The sequence below is a fragment of the Chrysemys picta genome, chromosome 13, assembly GCF_011386835.1.
Source record: "Chrysemys picta bellii isolate R12L10 chromosome 13, ASM1138683v2, whole genome shotgun sequence".
In the NCBI taxonomy this organism is placed as follows: domain Eukaryota; kingdom Metazoa; phylum Chordata; order Testudines; family Emydidae; genus Chrysemys; species Chrysemys picta.
This window is the reverse complement of record NC_088803.1, coordinates 44,254,758-44,273,428: the sequence shown is the minus strand read 5'-3', so window position 1 is coordinate 44,273,428 and position 18,671 is coordinate 44,254,758. Positions and strand designations below refer to the sequence as shown.

The 18,671-nt window shown below is 39.6% G+C and overlaps 1 protein-coding gene across 8 annotated transcripts in view; it reads left to right on the top strand.

Annotated features, from left to right (window-relative positions):
- Nucleotides 1-17,231, top strand: part of LOC101945969 (serine/threonine-protein phosphatase 4 regulatory subunit 1-like) — a 46,381-nt gene extending 29,150 nt beyond the window's left edge. For 6 of the 8 annotated variants that reach the window (XM_042858383.2, XM_005305822.4, XM_005305823.4 and 3 more), the window contains 9 exons: nt 1,919-2,136; nt 3,618-3,710; nt 4,461-4,646; nt 4,986-5,147; nt 6,040-6,140; nt 8,379-8,499; nt 10,813-10,947; nt 11,995-12,136; nt 13,942-17,231. In XM_042858383.2, the coding sequence (XP_042714317.2) occupies nt 1,919-2,136; nt 3,618-3,710; nt 4,461-4,646; nt 4,986-5,147; nt 6,040-6,140; nt 8,379-8,499; nt 10,813-10,947; nt 11,995-12,136; nt 13,942-14,096 (1,313 nt within the window). In that variant the 3' untranslated portion in view covers nt 14,097-17,231. Of the gene's footprint in view, nt 1-1,918; nt 2,137-3,617; nt 3,711-4,460; nt 4,647-4,985; nt 5,148-6,039; nt 6,141-8,378; nt 8,500-10,812; nt 10,948-11,994; nt 12,137-13,422; nt 13,534-13,941 lie in introns of all 8 variants that reach the window. The other 2 variants (XM_005305827.4, XM_065566062.1) reach the window with 2 other exon arrangements.
- The last annotated feature ends 1,440 nt before the right edge of the window (nt 17,232-18,671 follow it).

Genomic DNA, 18,671 nt, shown 5'->3' with positions numbered 1-18,671 from the left:
CTTCCTTCCTAGCCAAGCTGCCAAAACCCTCTTATATACCTCTACCTGATCTGATCCTTGTCTCTTTTTTGTGACTGTCATCTCATCTCTTCCCATCTACTCTTAAATGGTCGTTACTTTTGGTCCCAGTATATGCTCTCGTGTTTCACCTTTAAAATCTAGTCACCGGGAGCTGGACCATTGTAAATATTTTGAAAGCTATTTGAAAATCTGAGTTCGTGGAGCCTTTTTTGTTCATTATTTTCACAGAATTGTGCATTACATAGAAATGGAGCTGTGTTCAAAACTGCATTGGCGGAATCATGGCAAAACACTCATTTTTGTTGTTTTGATCCATTCCTGAAAGACCGTTTGAGAGACATTCACTAAATACTTCCTCTTGCTTATATTTGATCAGAAATGGCTTCATCTGTGTGTATGTGATATTCTGGGGATCACCCACACTGGTAAGGGGTTCTGTCACTGCCTACCCTGGAATTTTGGGGTGCCTTAATGCTCTGCTGCTACGGCTCAGATCCCTGGCACCAGTAGGTTGCCCACAAGCACAAGGTCTCACCCTGGCTTCCACCAGCTTAGTTACTCTTACAGGCAGGGCCGGCTCCAGGCACCAGCTTTTCAAGCAGGTGCTTGGGCGGCCGCTCCGGAGAGGGGCGGCAGGTCCAGGTATTCGGTGGCAATTCGGCGGACGGTCCCTCACTCCGCCTGGGAGTGAAGGACCTCCCGCCGAATTGCCGCCGCAGATCGCGATCGCGGCTTTTTTTAGATCGCGATTGTGGCTTTTTTTTTTTTTTTTTTTTGGCTGTTTGGGGCGGCCAAAACCCTGGAGCTGGCCCTGCTTACAGGGCAACACTAACAGCCCTTCCAGTCCCAAGTCTCATCTAATCTATCCTCCCCAACTTCTTAACTACCAGAGTCTCGGACTTTTGCCCTCTGGTTCATCACCCCCGAAGGTATGAAATCAGCCACCCAGTTATCAACTCACTTGTTGCACAACAGAGATCTGCTTGGGGTAAAAAATTCAAAGATGCAATAGTAAGGGAGAACAAACATAACATACAAGTTACATAGTAAATAAATACGAAATGCAACTTCTGGCATTTACACTTGTAAGTTAGATACAATTCCTTTTCTATTACAAGTTACCTGTTGCCTTTAAACAGTTTCCCATTATACGCCCTAACTGCAGGGGGGATCCAGAGTTTCACAGGCAGCCTCCCACCTAGAGGCTGGCCTTCAGTTTCTGGATGAAGGCCTCAGTTTCAAGCTTCCTTTCGAAAAGTGCTGCCCCCATGCCCCACTCTCCATGTTAAATTGTTTTAAGGATAGTGAAATAGGACACGATCCAGGGTTCCTTGTCATCCGAGATTATCAGAGGTCTGTCCAGAGAATGGAAACAGATACTTATATGCTTCTGCTGGAAACGGTAATACTGCCTCTAAATCTATGCTCACAGCTTCTCTGAAAGGTTTTGCTGAAGTTAATTCTAGACCTTTTTTTGCAGAGGTAAATATTTCCTCTCATGTTTCTATGCATTTCGTTGTGTGTTGTTTTTTTTAAATCTCTCAGTATAAATAATTGTAGCGTTAATACTCCTTTAAAATGAAGCACAGAAAGGAAACTAAGGACCTGTATACGCTATGCTGGCGAAGGGCTGTGTTTTGTAGAGCGCTCTAGCTGCCCTGTGTAGAGCCTGATGGTGTGCTCTAAAAAGTACCTGGTTCACGTTGATGTTGTCCCATTCTACACAGGACTACGTTAATGTGAACTAGTTATCTTTCAGAGTGCATCATCAGGGGCTGCACAAGGCGGTTAGAGTGCAGCCTCTTAGTGCTCTTTACAAATCACATCCATCTGGTGCACTTTGCCAAGCTGTGTAGACAAGCCCTAAATGTGCCCCTGATCCCTTTACTTTATACAGCCCAGGTTCAAGTATTGTCCGCTGCGCTCAGAGCTGCTCAGTTGGAGTCCATCAATGATTATGAGACCAAACGCACAGAAGAGAGCAATGGCAAACTTCAGAATGAATTGTCCACTTTTGAAGCCAGCCATGCCACTGTGGAGAAGAACACTTTGTCCTCTTCATCATTCCAGGATGATGTAAGCGACCAATCCACTACCAGTATACTGAAAAGCACAGTAAGTATACACTCATCCTCTGGATAGACAAGTAAGCTCTTAAGGTACGGACAATGTCTACCTCTGTTTCCCCAGCAATTAGCACAACAGTGCCCTGTTCTTGACTGGGGGCCCTAGACGCTACTGTACTACAATTTATTATATCCACTTATAATATAAAACAAAATTTAAAGTTTGTCAAGGAGGTTATTTCTATTTGGGTTCAGGTGAGCCAGGAAATAGAAAGCTTTAAGTGGCCGTACAGGAGCTTCATAGAAAACAAACGTAACAAAATCTTCCCTGTTTCTAAAGCAAATATAAGTCATTTGTCCCCAGACAAGGGACTAAATCAACCAGTGACAATACACATTCTTCCTGACTGCCATTTTACAATACTCTTAATGTGCTTGTAGGCTAAATAGGAAAACTTTTTCACAGTGCTTGTAATTTTGTCTTTATGATGGAGCTAATCATAGGAAGATACTAAAACCCTGCTTGTCCCCTAAAATAACACATTCAGTGCTAGCATTTGTGTTAACTACAACTTGATGTTCGCCTTCAATTCCTCCGCAATACAGGAGTACATTTTTTAATCACCAGCATTTTATTAGGAATTCATAAGGGGGCATGCTTCACAAATTGACATATTGATCTTGGATTGGAGTTCACCAGAACAGTTTCTTCACTGGTCTGTGGGAAAATAAAAGCAATATCTTGTGGGAAATGCAGGAGAATTAGAGTTTTCAGGAGTGTACTCCAAAATGAATACAACTTTTATCGGTGTATTATTTTTTCTGAAGCAAATATATTGAGCTGCTTTGTCAACATCTGCTAAATTTGCAGCGAGAGTAGAACCTTTAGAGAATAAATAAGAAACTACCTTCCAGTATCTGAAGGATGTTAGGTTCATTGCAATTACAATTAATAATTGATTATACCTTTTTAAAGTATTGAAAATATTAATCAGTTGCTCAATCTGAACATGGTTCTGAATTCACAGAGTGTGAGCATGAAGGCAGAGGCGTTATTTCAACATTGACCTTTTCATTGAAATCAAAATATTCTGGCTAGTGTCCCATGGACATTTTAACAATCCTAAAATTTGGTTAAAGAAAGTCCTTTGGAGTAATATTTTTGTTGCCATAGTGGGTCAATAACTAGATGTGCAGTGTCTGTTAATCATAGTGATTGTTCTTGATCTGACCTGCTATTCATGAAGCTGAAAACTGATCCTTTTTTGATTAAGACATTGCATAGAATCTGTTTTGTTGTGGGTGATTCTTATATGGCCAAATTCTGCTTGCATTACTCACATAAGTAATCATCTTGACTTGGCTACTTACATGAGTAGTGTGAGCATGATTTGGCCCTCAAAGACCTGCTCTATATCTGAATTGTGTTGCTCTTCAGTGTAATGCTTTGAGATATACTAAACAGTAGTTCTGTAATGAAAGAAAGTAAAACTAACTGTTTTCATCATAAAATCCAACATCCTTTTACAGGAGTCAGAGGAACAACACAATGGGACCATTGAATTTTTAAAGAAAGAACAACATAATAATCCACCCATTGAAGTTGATAAATCCAAGTTACAGGTGATTTAAAATATTCATTCATGATGCCTTACCCTCAACTCTGTGGCATTTCTTTGTTTGTCTGTAATGTGATAATTTGTAAACCCCTGTCCAGTCAATTCCATAATTTCAGAAAATATTCTAGGCATTAATGAGTAGAACTCTATTGACTTCGATTAAAATAATTAATGGAAATCCAGGCTTTTCCTTTTCCAGGCAAGCCCACAGAGTGCATATTTGGTGCTGTAAACAGAGGAATCTCTCTCTGGTATCCCCAGCTGCTGCCTACACATCACAGGCAGCAGCTTAATATGCTGCTCTCACTGGGTATGCAGATTGGCCTACAAACAACAATTTCGTTTTTAAATTGCCAGAGAAGTTTATATAAACAGAACTGCATTGGAAAAATCTAGCTGTTAGATCTAGCTGCATAAAATAACTTGATGCAGCACCCAAAATGATGTTTATTCAGTAATAAAAATCAACCTTTGCTATCTTCCTGATTTGATACATAGACTGTTGCCTACTGCTTTGTCTAAACTGGATGACAAGCCACCCAAGGTAGTGACTCGTGCTGCAGTTTGTTGCGCTAGCCTGACATAGGCTGTGGAGTGTTCAGTCATTTGTTCTGTCCTGGCGTGTGCCTCTGGTGCACTTGCCATCTGTTTAGAGGCAAGAGAGAAGGCTGTGCTAGAGCAGATGTCTTTCCATACTGATGATATCTTCCTCTTTCTTTAATGTATTATTGTTAATAATTTACTATCTTTGTAGGATATCATACCTCAACCTTTATTGGACCAGTACTTGTCAATGACCGACCCAGCTCGAGCCCAGACTGTTGACACTGAAATAGCAAAACACTGTGCATATAGTCTCCCAGGGGTGGCCTTAACTCTGGGCCGGCAGAACTGGCATTGTTTGAAAGATACGTATGAGACCTTGGCAGCAGATGTACAGGTAAAGCTGCATTTTCAAATAAGCGTTCCGAATTCTAAGCAAATTATACAAATTAGAAATATAAGCAAACTATGCTGTAGTTCACAAGAAATAATATCTAAAATTGACAGTGAATACAATTTTATGATAAATCTGGAATGTTGTGCCAGGTGCCCTTTTTTTTATTTAAGAAAGGAGACTTTATAAATGACACACATGCTATGCAGCACCTGGCTTTCATGTAACGAATTCTGCTTTTTCTGCCCATACCCTTCAAAATATAAGGGTACTTCTATTTAAGAGTTGCTCAAGAATCTCTATAGTGTTTAATCTAGATTGGTTTTTCTTAACTATGGACAGTGGAAGGTCCGTCGGACACTAGCTTTTTCCATACATGAGCTGGCTGTTATTCTGGGGGATCAACTAACAGCAGCTGATCTGGTGCCGATCTTCAATGGATTCTTAAAAGATCTGGATGAAGTGCGGATTGGAGTTCTTAAACATCTCTACGACTTCCTTAAGGTAGGAGATTATATAGCAGTATAAATTTCTGCTTTCATTTTCTTAGGCACATACAAACCTCTATTTTTCATGCAGCAATTGCCACAGAAGCTTTTTGTGGATTCAAATATATCATTTAATAGTTTTTTGGGTTTTGGATTTTTTGCAGAGAAGTTAATTTTTTAATTAAAGATCCTCCACTTTCCCCTCTGAAATTCAAACTAAATCCAGCTGAAAAATCTGACTTTGTTTGCTTGCTTTTGTAAGCTGTTGTAGTGGAATTGTGTTCAGAGCAATCTAAGTGGCCTATGATTAGTTGAGAAATACAAAAAGGTATGAGCTCATCAAGTCCATCCTCAGGGTCCATTGCAAGATTGACCCCTGTGGTAGTGTTTTTAAAAATGTTTTGCCCAGTCTTGTTTAAAATGTCTCCAGAGATGGGACTTCCACCATTTCCCTTGGAAAAGTAATATGTTGTGCATTCAAGTGAGGGCAGGCCTGAACTTATGCTCTCTACTGACCTTAGCGGGTAGAAAAAGTGTGACTGGAATAAATCTTATAAGGATTTGTGTGAAGGCTATGCAGGCCTAATTTGTTCATGCATTATTTGAGTAACTGCACAGGCAGAAGTGCCTCGGCATATGTAGCTACCCCAACTGGGTGTGCATAACTTTCAGAACCTGGGCTTTAGTTTTCTGGAGAAAAAGCAGATTCCCTGTAAACTGTAATCTGATTTTAAGAGTTCTTTCTAGCAGGAAAATACAAATAAACAGGAGTGACAGGGAGTAAAGAATAGTAGAATAACCCTGAAAGAAGTGAAAAGTGTTTATAAAGCTTCAAACAAAGTTTTGAACTGTTGGATTAATCAGTTGTATTTACTAATCAGTTGTTTGTGGAACGACATTTCCTGTAGTTGCTTCATGCAGACAAAAGGCGCGAGTACCTTTACCAGCTTCAAGAATTTGTTGTGACTGATAACAGCAGGAATTGGAGGTTTCGTTACGAGCTGGCAGAGTAAGTAAAAATTGTTAATGTGTGGTTCCATTACCTTTCATGGTAATGTTCAGAATTGTAACACACCCTAAATGTGAGTAAATGGCAGTAGCTTTCCATTTAAAGGGTCAGGGAGATTATTTTTAGGTTAAACTTTGAATTACATTAAGGCCAGAAGATCTTGTACAGTTGCAACAATTTAGGTTACAACATATTGCCCCACCAATGAGCCTTAGCCCAACCTTAGGGATCATCTATTAGACGAGAGGATAGATCAATATCCATGATGGATTTGTGATGTGGACTCGGTCCATTAGGAACTGTACCCTCAACTTATTTCATATAGGTCCCTATCTCGCTGAACCGTACTCTGACAGCATTTCTCATTGTTGGCAAATAGTAGGGTTATCTAATTACATGGGAGCAGTGAGTATGAGTAGGGAGGTAATTTTACACCTGTATATAGCATTGGTAGACGTTTTAGAATACTGCATAAAGTCTAGTGTCCACAATTTAGAAAGGATACTGAAGATTAGAGTGGGTGCAGAAAAGAGCCATAAAAGTGACTCAAGGGCTGACGAAAATGTGTTACAGTGAGAGACTTAGAGTTCAATCTGTTTAAATGATCAAAAAGAAGATTGAGAGATGACTTGACCCCAGGATAAAAGTACCTTCACAAAGAGAAAATATCAGGTAATAAAGGACCGTTTACTCTAGAGGAGAAAGGCATAGCAAGAACAGGTGCCTAGATGCTGAAGCTAAACGAATTCAAATTAGAAATAAGACCCATGTTTTTAACAGAGTGATTAACCGTTGCAGCAAGTTACGAAGGCAAGTGGTGGATTCTCCTTCTCTCAATGCCTTTGAGTCAAGGCTAGATGCCCTTCTGGAAGATATTATTTATTAATCATGTTTACTATCATAGGGCCAGCCAATGGTCCCTTTTGCAATATCTCTGTATAAATAGAGTACCAGGCGGAGTCAAATGCAGGTTATTGAGCTTGATATAGAAGTAACTGAGTGAAACTCAATGGCCTGTTATATACAGGAAGTCAGACTAGTTTGTCAAAGATTCCCTTCCAGGTCTTAAAATCTATGAAACTGTGGTACATTATATTAATGCTCATTCAGTTAGTTGTATGTCAGTGGCAAGAGCCAATGACAGGTATGATCCTATTCAGTTCTGGCGCTTATGTATAAATCAACAAAATGTGTATGGCATTGGTTTTTCCATTTGTACAATTAGTTGACTCATTTTGGTATTTTCACTTAAGTGGGAGTGGAATGGGATGGAATAGGGACTGGTAATGGTTCTAGTAATGGTGGCTTGTTTCAATACAATTTTAGGATCTAAATGGCTAGCCTGTAGATAGACACATTCATTGATTGATGTTTCTAGCTACTTAGACTCTTTTCATAAAGCATTTTAATGCATACAATTAAAATACTTTCCTTCACAGTAATCTTAGTTCAGTGTGCTTTGTTTGGGCTGTTGAGGTTTTAACCCCCATACCATGCTGCTGGTGTAATGTTATCCTTGTATTATAAACCCAGTGAGGAAAACTGCATTGAATGTTGTGTAAGTTCCCTGACATCTAGTGGGAGAACTTTGTAGCGTCAGAATTATTTTTTTTGCTGTGATTGGCAGAATTTCACCAGCTAATTGTTATTCTTATGGCTATGATATGTGCAGTTTCCCACAGATGATGCAACTTGAGTAGGCGATAATTACATATTCTCTGCAGTAATTCAAATATTTCTCATCTTAACTTCCTAAGAGTATGTGTGGTTGTGTTCTGCAGTTAGGAAGAAATTTCCCATTATAGCATAAAAATTTCAAAATTCCTCAACATTTTTATCTAATAATAAACTATTTTAAAGTCTTCGTGAAGAAGGAATGAGGGGAAAGTAAGATAAGGAATTTGAGAATCCCTAAGTAACTTACTTTGCAGTTTCTGATAATTCCCTTATACACCTGCAATTTATGTCAAGTCTCATCACTTTAGCTGCATTTTTTTGTATTTAATTTTATTGAAATGTAGTAGTTCTGAAATGTGCACTTCATGTATAAATTTTAGTCTGGCTGGGAGACTAAACAGAAGAACAAAATCCCAAAGCTTTGCATAATAAAAAATGATTGTTCTCCCAGATTTTCAACAACTTTGTTCGTGAAACCAAAATGATTTCCCCCCATCTTCATCAGGAAGGCAATAAAGAAAAGAGAGGAATGTTTTGACTCAATGATCCCTTGTGTTTCAGACAGTTGATCCTGATATTAGAACTCTACAGCCCCAATGATGTGTATGACTACTTACGGCACATTGCGTTAACTCTCTGTTCGGATAAAGTATCGGAAGTCAGGTGGATCTCCTTCAAACTGGTAAAGCATTTTACTTGAAATTTTTTTTTATGAAAAATGTATTTAATATCAACACTTTTACTTGAAAAGCTTATTGAAATTATATAGTAACAACAGATACTATGAACACACATATGTTTCAACTAGACCTGGTCAAAAAATGAAGAGACAGGTTTTTTTATGAAGTATTGTGAAGTAGTTTCTGTGCTCCAAATGGGTTTTTTGTTTTTTAATTTCAGTTGTCAAAAAATGCCTGCAGGGAGGAAAAAAAGACGTGGAAAGGAAGAAAAAAATAAACCCCAAAATGATAAATGAAAAATTTCAAAAAAATCTGTTTTTGAAAAATTTTATTGAAATATTTTTTTAAAAATCTACACATTTTAAAATTTTGAAAAAATAGTTTTTTCATTTAAAAAAATCTTGTTCCAAAAAAATCTGGACCAGCTTTAGTTTCAACATCTACCATGTATGCTCGTTTTTTTCTGGGCACAATACAATTATACATGCACTTTTGCAGAGACAAAAGTGGTGTGGAGAAAGTAAATAAGGAAGTGTTATTTACTCCTCATAACACAAGAATTAGGAGTCTCCAAATGAAATTAATAGGCAGCTGGTTTAAAACAAACAAAGGGAAGTATTTCTTCACACAATGCACAGTCAACCTGTGGAACTCTTTGCCAGAGGAAGTTGTGAAGGCCAAGTCTATAACAGGGTTCAAAAAGAACTAGATAAATTCATGGAGGATAGGTCCATCAATGGCTATTAGCCAGGATGGGTAGGGATGGTGTCCCTAGCCTCTGTTTGCCAGAAGGTGGGAATGAGCACCAGAGAATGGATCACTTGATGATTACCTGTTCTGTTCATTCCCTCTGGGGCACCTGGCATTAGCCACTGTCGAAAGACAGGATACTGGACGAGGTGGACCTTTGGTCTGACCCAGTATAGCCGTTCTTATGATAAAAGGTGAAGTCCTGGCCCCACCTGAAGTCAGTAACAAAACTCCAATTGACTTCAGTGAGGTTGGGATTTCATGCAGACTTTTTCAGGTGCATTTTTGCAAAGGCAAAATCAGAGCTTTCCTGAGCAACATGGTTTAAAAAATTCTCACCCACAGTCTATTACATTAGACTTCTGTTTTTTAAATTGTGGCTCAATAAAAGTTTACAGCATGGACTGGGCATTGGGTATATTGACTGAATATTAATTTTACAAATCTATAAGCCTGCTAATTACATTGTTAACCAACAGAACTATTTTTAGACATATTTCAAGATAAAGGGGGAATTTTAATGTATGTACCCAGGTCTTCATAGACTTTTTTTTTTTTTTTTTTTAAACTTACTGATAAGAATATATATGTATAAAAGAGATTAAGGAAAACCTAGTTCTTTTTTTAAGTAAGGCTAACTCGTATGTTCAGAATGTCGGGAATACAAACTGAAATCCTGACTACTTACTATAATCTGATGTGCTGTAGTCCTGATAGTATGTAGTGCTGCACGTCATGTGGTGGTAAAATATTAGACTGCACTTGGAAGATGTGGCTGCTTTGAAGGGAAAGCTGAACTTTGAATTTCCCTCCTTTCTTCCTTTGTGTCATAGTGTTAATGGTAATTTTCTTTGTGAATAATCCGCATATGAGTAACTGCTATTTTCTTTGTCTTCCTCAAAACTAAGATTCTCATACGTAATCATAACTGTTCAGGAGATAGCAACACAGTCTCTTGAATTTGTTTCTAATGACTTCTATGAGCCCATTTTGTGTCAGACCTTTCCTGTTAAATGTAATATGCCTTCTGTAGAGAAGGACATGCTAGTAATCTGATACATGAAAAAGTAGACAAATGATCTTACTGTTCACTGTTCTTTCCTGTAAATTGGTTTTATGCTGCAATATAGGTTGTTTAATAGTGTTTAGTAAGTAGAGAACTTGTCTATATGCTGGCACCACAGACATCACAGGATCTGCTCTTTGCTGCTTTGGTCCTCCACAGAAAGGTGGTGGTGGTGGTATTATTATTATTAGCAAGGATATCACTGAGAACACCCCAAAGTGGTGTTGTAACATTTCTTTTAAAACCAGTGTTTTAGTGAGACTATAGCAAAGTAAACAGTTGGGTCAGTAAAGAAGCTTAAAAATGGCCTCTTCTCTCAACCTTTGCGTTTCAGAGCTGTGCTAAGTAAAGCTTTTGTCAAAACAAACAACACTATAGTTTAATGATAACTATAGTTCTGCAGAGGTTTTGGCATTCCTAAGTAGTAGTCTTCAAGTGAAGTGATGCCACTTAAATGCTAGTATTCACAGTGTAAATCTCCCCTCTGATCTTTTCACAGGTTGTGGCAATACTACAGAAGTTCTATGCAAATAATGCAAATGCGTTGGGATTAAATTTCATTAATGAGCTTGTAGCAAGGTTCCGTCATTGTTCCAAGTGGATTGGAAGACAAGCTTTTGCCTTCATTTGTCAGGTTAGATTGCCTCTTTACATGTATGGGTGTATCAACAAATAATTGAGAGGATTCATAATGCTGGCAGGAATTGCTTTCAGAATTGGTAGAGGAAAATAGAGCCATTTACCCCCAGAGTATTTAAGAACTATTCCAAATCAGTAATGAGTGAAAGTCATTATCTTCTCTGGGTGGTTCAGTGGCTTATGTGAACTGAAGTGTCCAAATCACAAAAGCAAACCTCAGAAGTAGCACCCTCCCTTGTCAGCACTCTTGGCAACAAAGCAAAATATAGATGAGACTGAAAACAAGCTGTGTTTCGTGAAATCCACCTATAGTACTGGCAGGAGCATATCGTCCTGCTTTGACAGGGACTATACAGTTCACATGTGCTCTTTGAATTAGTGGTGGTGGCCGGGTGCCCAGAGTTGGTGAAGAACAGGTATGTCTCTAAACTTGTTTGCTACCAAGAGGAGGGGGAAGGGAAGTGGTCATTGACTGCCCTACTCTTCAGTTTGGTGGTCAATACTAGCCCCTGAAAAGGCCATATATCATTTCTTTTAGCCAGGGAAATGTTTCGTATTAGTAGTTCGTTATAAGGCAGAGGGAAGAGAAGAGGCAAAGTCAAGGTGTTAATGATTCCCAGAATGAAGATTGAAAGTAAGTCCACTGCCTTCATTGGGCCAACTTCAAATGAATCCTGACATCCTAAATTCATATCTAGACAGGGTAGAAGGACCAAATGATACTTATCCTTGAGTGGGTCAATCAGATACTTTGATTGCGGTGTCCTTCCAGAAACTTGCAGGGGAAGGAAGGGCCATTAAAAGAAAAAACTATATACAAGTAACCTCCCCTTTGTTGAAAACATAAATTTAGGCTGCTTGTGTGGAACAATATACATTTGAGAGTTAGGAATACATCTGAAATAGTCAGCCAGACAAGTAACATTTTTTAAATACAAGCCAAACTTGAGGCAAGTTGGAAAAGAATGGGAGATAATAGTTTTTGTTAAAGATACACTGATTATTCACCTTGCTTTCTTATGTTCTGCTTTTACCTCCACAGGCTGTAGTAGAAGAAGAGTGTATGCCTGTTGACCATTTTGTCGAACACTTACTTCCCAGTCTTTTAAGTCTTGCTTCTGATCCTGTGCCAAACGTAAGGGTTCTGTTAGCCAAGGCTCTAAGGCAAACACTGTTGGAGAAAGGTACGCTAAACTAATTCCTTTGATGTAAGAACTAATTTCTCATTAATTCCATCGTTTCTGTAACACCGCAGCTTTTCACAAATTGACTTGCTCAACTGATAAAAAGAATGTTCAGATTTACTATATAACAAAGGCAGAAACTAGGACATGATAATTTGGGGATCCTACATTTAAATTCAATCTGTGCAGTGCTTGATATGAGTTAGTTTGCAGAAAGAACACAGGCTTGTTTTTCCTTTCAAAAAGTTTTTTTTTTCTGCTAGCATTAAAAGGCTACTGTATACAGGGCCGGCGCTTCCACTAGGCGGTCGCCTAGGGCAGCAGGATTTGGGGGGCGGCATTTTGCTGCCCTCGGCAGAAATTCGGCGGCGGGGGGTTCTTCCACTCCGGGTCTTTGGCGGAAATTTGGCGGCAGGTCCTTCGCTCGCTTTGGGACCCGCCACCGAATGCTCAGAGGAGGAGCGCTGCCGCCTAGGGCGGCAAAAACCCTGGCACCGCTCCTGACTGTATATCCTCTGTAGTTTGTCACCCTTTTGTGTTTTTGACATACATAATACAACAGATGTGATAGTCTATTCAGTGGAGGGCAGTTGAATGCCTATTTATAGTGGGAAAGTCACATAGCATGTTATAGAAATTATTTAAGGTAGGAGTTTTCAAATTTCATTGCACCGCAACCCCCTTTTGACAACAAAAAATTACTATATGACTGCAGGAGGGGGAACCGAAGCCTGAGCCCGCCTGAGTCTCACTGCCCGGGGGGAGGGGGGCGGGACAAAGCCAAAGCCTGAGCCCCACCAGCCCAGGCGGGAAAGGGGTTAAAGCCGAAGCCCAAAGGCTTCAGCCCCCCGCCAGGGGCCCTGTAACCTGAGCCCTGCCGCCCAGGGCTGTATCCCTTGGGCTTCGGCCCTGGGCAATGGGGCTTGGGCTTTGGCCCCGAGCCCCTGCAAGTCTAAGCCAGCCCTGGCGACACCATTAAAATGAGAAGTTTTGAGAAGTGCTGACTGAAGGCTAAGAGGAGATATCAGTGAATTATAGGTCCAAAGAGGAGATGCTTTTGAGAAATTCAGAGGTTCAAAATAAATGAAAGTAATTGTAATCGGATGTTTAAAAGGTTCTGCACAAACTGAGTTTGCTATATTCATCAACTATTTCTCAGTTCTAGAGAATGAATAGTATAACAGTCTTGTTTGCAAATATGGTCACTCTTCCACTCATAGGCATATTCCTGTATTGGTGTTTCTCAAAACATTCAGGCCACCTCTGATACATCTCTTTTTATACAGGGAGTCTCCCTTCCCCACTCCTCACCGGAATCAGTTATGTCAATGGGAGTATTTTGATAGTACTTTAAGAAAAAATGAACATGGCAGCCTGCCAATTTTCCTTTCTTACTGGTACGTTTCCACTTGGGGGCCAGCAAAAGCAAAGAACCACTTATAGAAATATTGAGTATTCAACACAGAGCTCTCCCTTTGCCAAGTCCTAAGTGAAAGAAATTAAGAAAGAAAAACACAGCCGCCTTTCTCATCTTCCGTGGGCTTGCTTTAGCTTCCCCAGGGAGGCTAGCCTCAAAGTTAGACACACTTCTCTGGATGAAGGAAGACGCTAACACTAATCTCACCATGTCTTTTGTGTGATCTGTAACTTTAAATTAATTTAAAAAAAAATTAAAAAAAGCAAAGCTTCATTCTCTCTCTTCTGGCATAGGGTAAGAATAATTTTGTGATGTGCCTGGACAGTACAGCACACCTTTGAATAAAACTGTTTTTCCCCCTCCCTCTTTCTCCCCCTACTTGTTCTAGCTTATTTTAAAAGTGTTGGCAACCCTCATCTAGAAGCTGTGGAAGAGACTGTTCTAGCTTTACAGTCTGACAGAGACCAAGATGTGTCTTTTTTTGCCACTGTAAAACCAAAACTGAACAATATGGACATGACTTCCCTTGAAAAACAAAACTAAAATGTTCATCTACTACAAACCCCGAACATCAAAATGGTGACACCCTTCATGTTCTTGGAGGAACATGGAACCAAGCAATTTATTGCCTCCCTGGTCTGAGAGAAAAGGGCTTGTTGAAAATGCCATTATCTTCATTCAGTGACTGCTTTTATATCTACAGCTGTTCTTCAGATGGGACGACTACATTCATAATTTTGTTCTTTTCCTTGTAAACATGACTTGTAACTCATCTCTACAAAAGGTCCAGTATTGTAAATACCCTCTTACGAAGTTGCACACATACAGCATTTCAGTATCATCCGTTACAGTAATATATTTTTAAATACTGTATTTTAAAAAAAATCCAGTAATAAAGCGGTTTGCTAGAAACCCCTCTAAGCTTGTAAGTTTAAAAACCTGAAGTTAGTAAGCTTAAGTGTAGCTGCTTTCCCCCATTTTATTGTGGTTTTTATATTTTTTTGTTTATAGTATTGCATTTTATTATTTACCTGAAAAAATGTACATATGTGAATAGCTCCTGAAACTTGGCAAAAGAACTGAAAAAATTGTAATCCTACACCAGTGAGAATCATATAAGCCATTTTACGTTATACAACACAGGTGGCTTGTTGGAACTAAAGCATGGCTTAACTTCTACTTTTAACATACATGTGATGTTTTTAAAATCAGGGCTTGACTTTCTCTGTATATTGGGGCAGTTTTTATTATTTTGTCTTTTGTAAACTGTATTACTATTATTAACATTTTTTCTCACTTCCTGCTGTTAATCCTTGGTCTCCTTTTCTCACTGCTAGTACTGATGGGTGTGTAATATACATGGACTGTTAACTCCCCAACTGGAAATTGCTAATTCTGCCCTAGCAAAGTTCATTTCATTCAAGGAACTTGAAGGTCACAGATTACATGAAGTCTCCGCAATAGGAAGTTAACCTCTATAAATGCTCTGCAAAGTGTGTAAGTAGGGATGCACGTGTATGGGAGTGCATCACATACACCTGTGACTTGAAAAACACTGTATCTGGTTCAGCGTTCAGATCCCTGGGAATCTGTCTCTCTCTACTGTAATGACAGAGAGATGTTCTTATGTTGTGGTCTCTGTACATTTCCATATAGTGCAGATTTCCAGAGTACAAAAGTTGACCTATTTTACTTTGCAAATTCGGTTTGTAGTATTGTAGCTGTTGTCATGATTCTTTGGATTGGATGTAAAACAAAAAATGAAATGGGGGAAAACCAAGATTACATTAACTTGACAGGATACTGGATTCTTCTCATATCTAAACAGGAACTTCAGTAGAAAAAAGTAGGACGAAATCTTCTTCACTAAACCTGGCAGTTTTGCAAAATAGTCACTTAAGCTAAAGAACTGATGATCTTTGTTGGGCCCTGCTTATTTCAGCTCTGCCTTCCCCTCTGTACAAAGACTTGACCTAACATAGGACCTGATCCAAAACCTATTGAAGACAATGGGCTTTGAATCAGAACCACAGCCTTGCAGTATATATACTGCATTATGGGGAAATGATCTCATTTAATGGCAAGTAAATTACTGTGTTCAACATTTGCCTAATGTGTAAACAGACCAGTGAAAGAATAGTTCCTTCCACTTTATTTCATTGTTATAATATGAATTACTTATATTGTCTGGAAGTGAAAAATACCACTCTCTTAAAACTGGATTGTCAGCCTCATAGCAAGTAGCTTTCCCAGCCTGATTTGTGTGGGTTTTTTTTTTTTTTTTAGTGTTTAATTTTGTATAAATATTTACCAAACTAGTTTTGCATTACAATGTATAGTATTTGTAATAAATTGTTTGCTTGCAAGACCATAAGATGCTTTTAGAAACTATAGGCAGAAATATATTGTTGCTATTTCAGAAAACAGTTTAAAATCTGTAAATTCCACAACTTCCATCCTTAATTTTTTTATATAATTTAAAACAAATGCCTCTTCAATGCAAACCAATTTTTTATGACCACAATTTCTCAGAAAAAAAAATGCAAGTTAGTTTTTTTGTAGTTTTAATATCTTTTTCTAATGCTAACATTATACTAATATTTTTTAAACAGTTCAAATTTTCTAAGATTGTTCTGACCAGGTTTTATTTTTGTTGACTATTAACAGGTCGTTAAATTTCTCAGCACTGATCATAATGTTTTTAAGTGTACATAGATATGTTTTAAATGTACTGTATATAAACTGGTTACTTTGAACATTAATACAACCCAGCTTTCTGCTTCCAAAAAATTACCTTGACCTGCAATAACTTACTGGAAAATACAAACTTCTGTATGTTTGTGAAAGTTGGGATAGTTTTTCATGATGGTATTCTTAGAATCACTTGTAAGCCACCAACTAAGGTCACTAAACATTCAAAACAAAAATTTGTGTTTAAATCTTTTTTTGGCACCTTTCTAATTCCAGAAATTCACGTCCATTTTAAATGATGTGATTTTGGGAGGTTTTTTAGTAGAGCTTTTAAAAATTCGTTAAAACTCTATAGTTGCATGCACTAGAGGGGACAACATAGATCTTCCTTTAACTTCAGACAACATGCAGTTCTATTAAACTGGCTCACTTTTTCCAAGGTGTGCATTTGTTTTCATTTTATACTGGAAATATGACTTCAGCATGACTAAAGACTGCACTTTACCACTCACACTAGACAAATGGTTGCAATGAAGATGAAAGCTGTGTATTCACATGCAATTCTCTGGGCTGTTTAAATTATGCAAAAACTGTATTTGAAAGCCAAATGGAGCAAAGTGAGGTAGTCAATCCACTTTTGCAAAAGCAGCAAGAATATCACTCTAAAACACTTTTGGCTAAGGGACATGAGAATAACATTAGTGGTGCAATATTGCTTGGATGCTGTAGAAAATTATCAGGCACTTGTAATCCAAAGCATGTTAGTCATGTTGCTTAGAATTCAAACTCCCTGTATCCGCTATATAGGATACACACTTGGCAACTAACAGGATTCTGCCCTAGTGGCAGCTGTCATCTATAAACAGTGTTGTTTAGAGTCCAAATAAGTGGAGACACTCTGGAAGTGCCACTGATTTGCCAGAATATAGAATCTATGTAACTTTCTATTGTATTTATCTCAATAAATCTCATGACTGTTTTATGAAATGTCTTTGTGGTAATTGACTCGTGTTATAAATAGCATATGCAACTTGTTTTCTTCACCTGCTTCAAATACAAGTTCAGTACTAGGGGTTATAAAGTGGTAATTATGTGGTTAAAAATAAACCACGGACGGTTATAGATTAACAAGGAAAACAGGAATATAAAATACCCCAGTGCATACGTGCAATGTGGCAGAGTTAATGTTGCTGTTGGAGCCTTAATAATAGAATTTCCTCACTTTTCTGTGCTTGATTACTTAATGTTGCATCAGTGCTAAGTTTTCCATATAAGGGAGTGGGGGAGGAAAGAGGATGTCACAGGGGCCATTCACTGCTGGGGCACCTCCTCCTGGCCCATCTGGGATTTAGCTCCTTCCAGGTGCTGCCCCCTCCTCTGGTGGTCTCTCCACCCAGCTTCTTCTCTCACCCTGCAGCCCGTCTTGCTCCAGGAACTGCAGCTTTTTCCTCAGTGCCACTCAGGCAGTCTTCCCATTCATTTCCCCATGGTGCCACTTCCTCCATGGCTGGCAGGGGAACCTGGGCCTGCCCTCTACTCTGGGTTCCAGCTCAGGGACCCTCTAATGAGCAGCCAAGGTCTGTTCTCTCCTGGATCTTCCTACCTTTCCCTGAGCCTTCCCCTACCTTTCTGTCCCCCCCCCCCCCCCCCCCGTTTGCCTGCCCAAACTCCTTCCTCCCAGGGAGTAACTGTAGGCTACTTGCCTCTGTAGTCCCAAACACATTTCCCTCCTTCCAGGGAGTGACTGCAGACTATTTCCCCCACAACCCCCCAGCTGCTCTCAGCTATTGGGTTTGATTCAGGCCCTTCTTGTTTCACCCCACCTGAGCCTCATCCTGCTTCCTGGCTCCTCCTCCAGGTGCAGCCTGGGGAGTTAATTGGCCCACTAGCCACCTTAACCCTCCCAGGGCTTGTGGGGGTGGACACCCCATCACAGGGGGGATGCTGGTTATTAATTGTCACCCATCTCTGTGCTGCTCTCTGCCTCTCAAGGTCTGTCATCCTTCCTCTTCTTTTTCACCTCCCCTAGATCCCTGTGCCTTCCCATAAATGGGTTGTGAAGGTCTCCCATACTTCTCCCCAGCTGTTACTTACCCCTCCTGACCCCAACCTCCTCTGTACCTGTCTCCCCTTCTCAAGGTGCTCTCCTGCACTCCTTCCCCAGCTCTTCCCTGTTTTCCCTCTTTTGGGTTCCTCACCTAATGTGCTCCTATGCCCAGTCTCAAGCTCCCCCCGTGTCTATTCCCCACTCCTGCCTTCACCAAAGAGCAACTCTTCTTCCCGCTCCTCCGTCAGACTCCTCCACATTATCATAAATGAGAACTCTCTACCTATCGCCTCCACCCTCTATCTGGCTTCTGTGAACGAGGAAACGAAGCTGCTGGTGGTGAACGGGCTGGTGGCTGTGACTCCTCCCCAGCTGTCTCA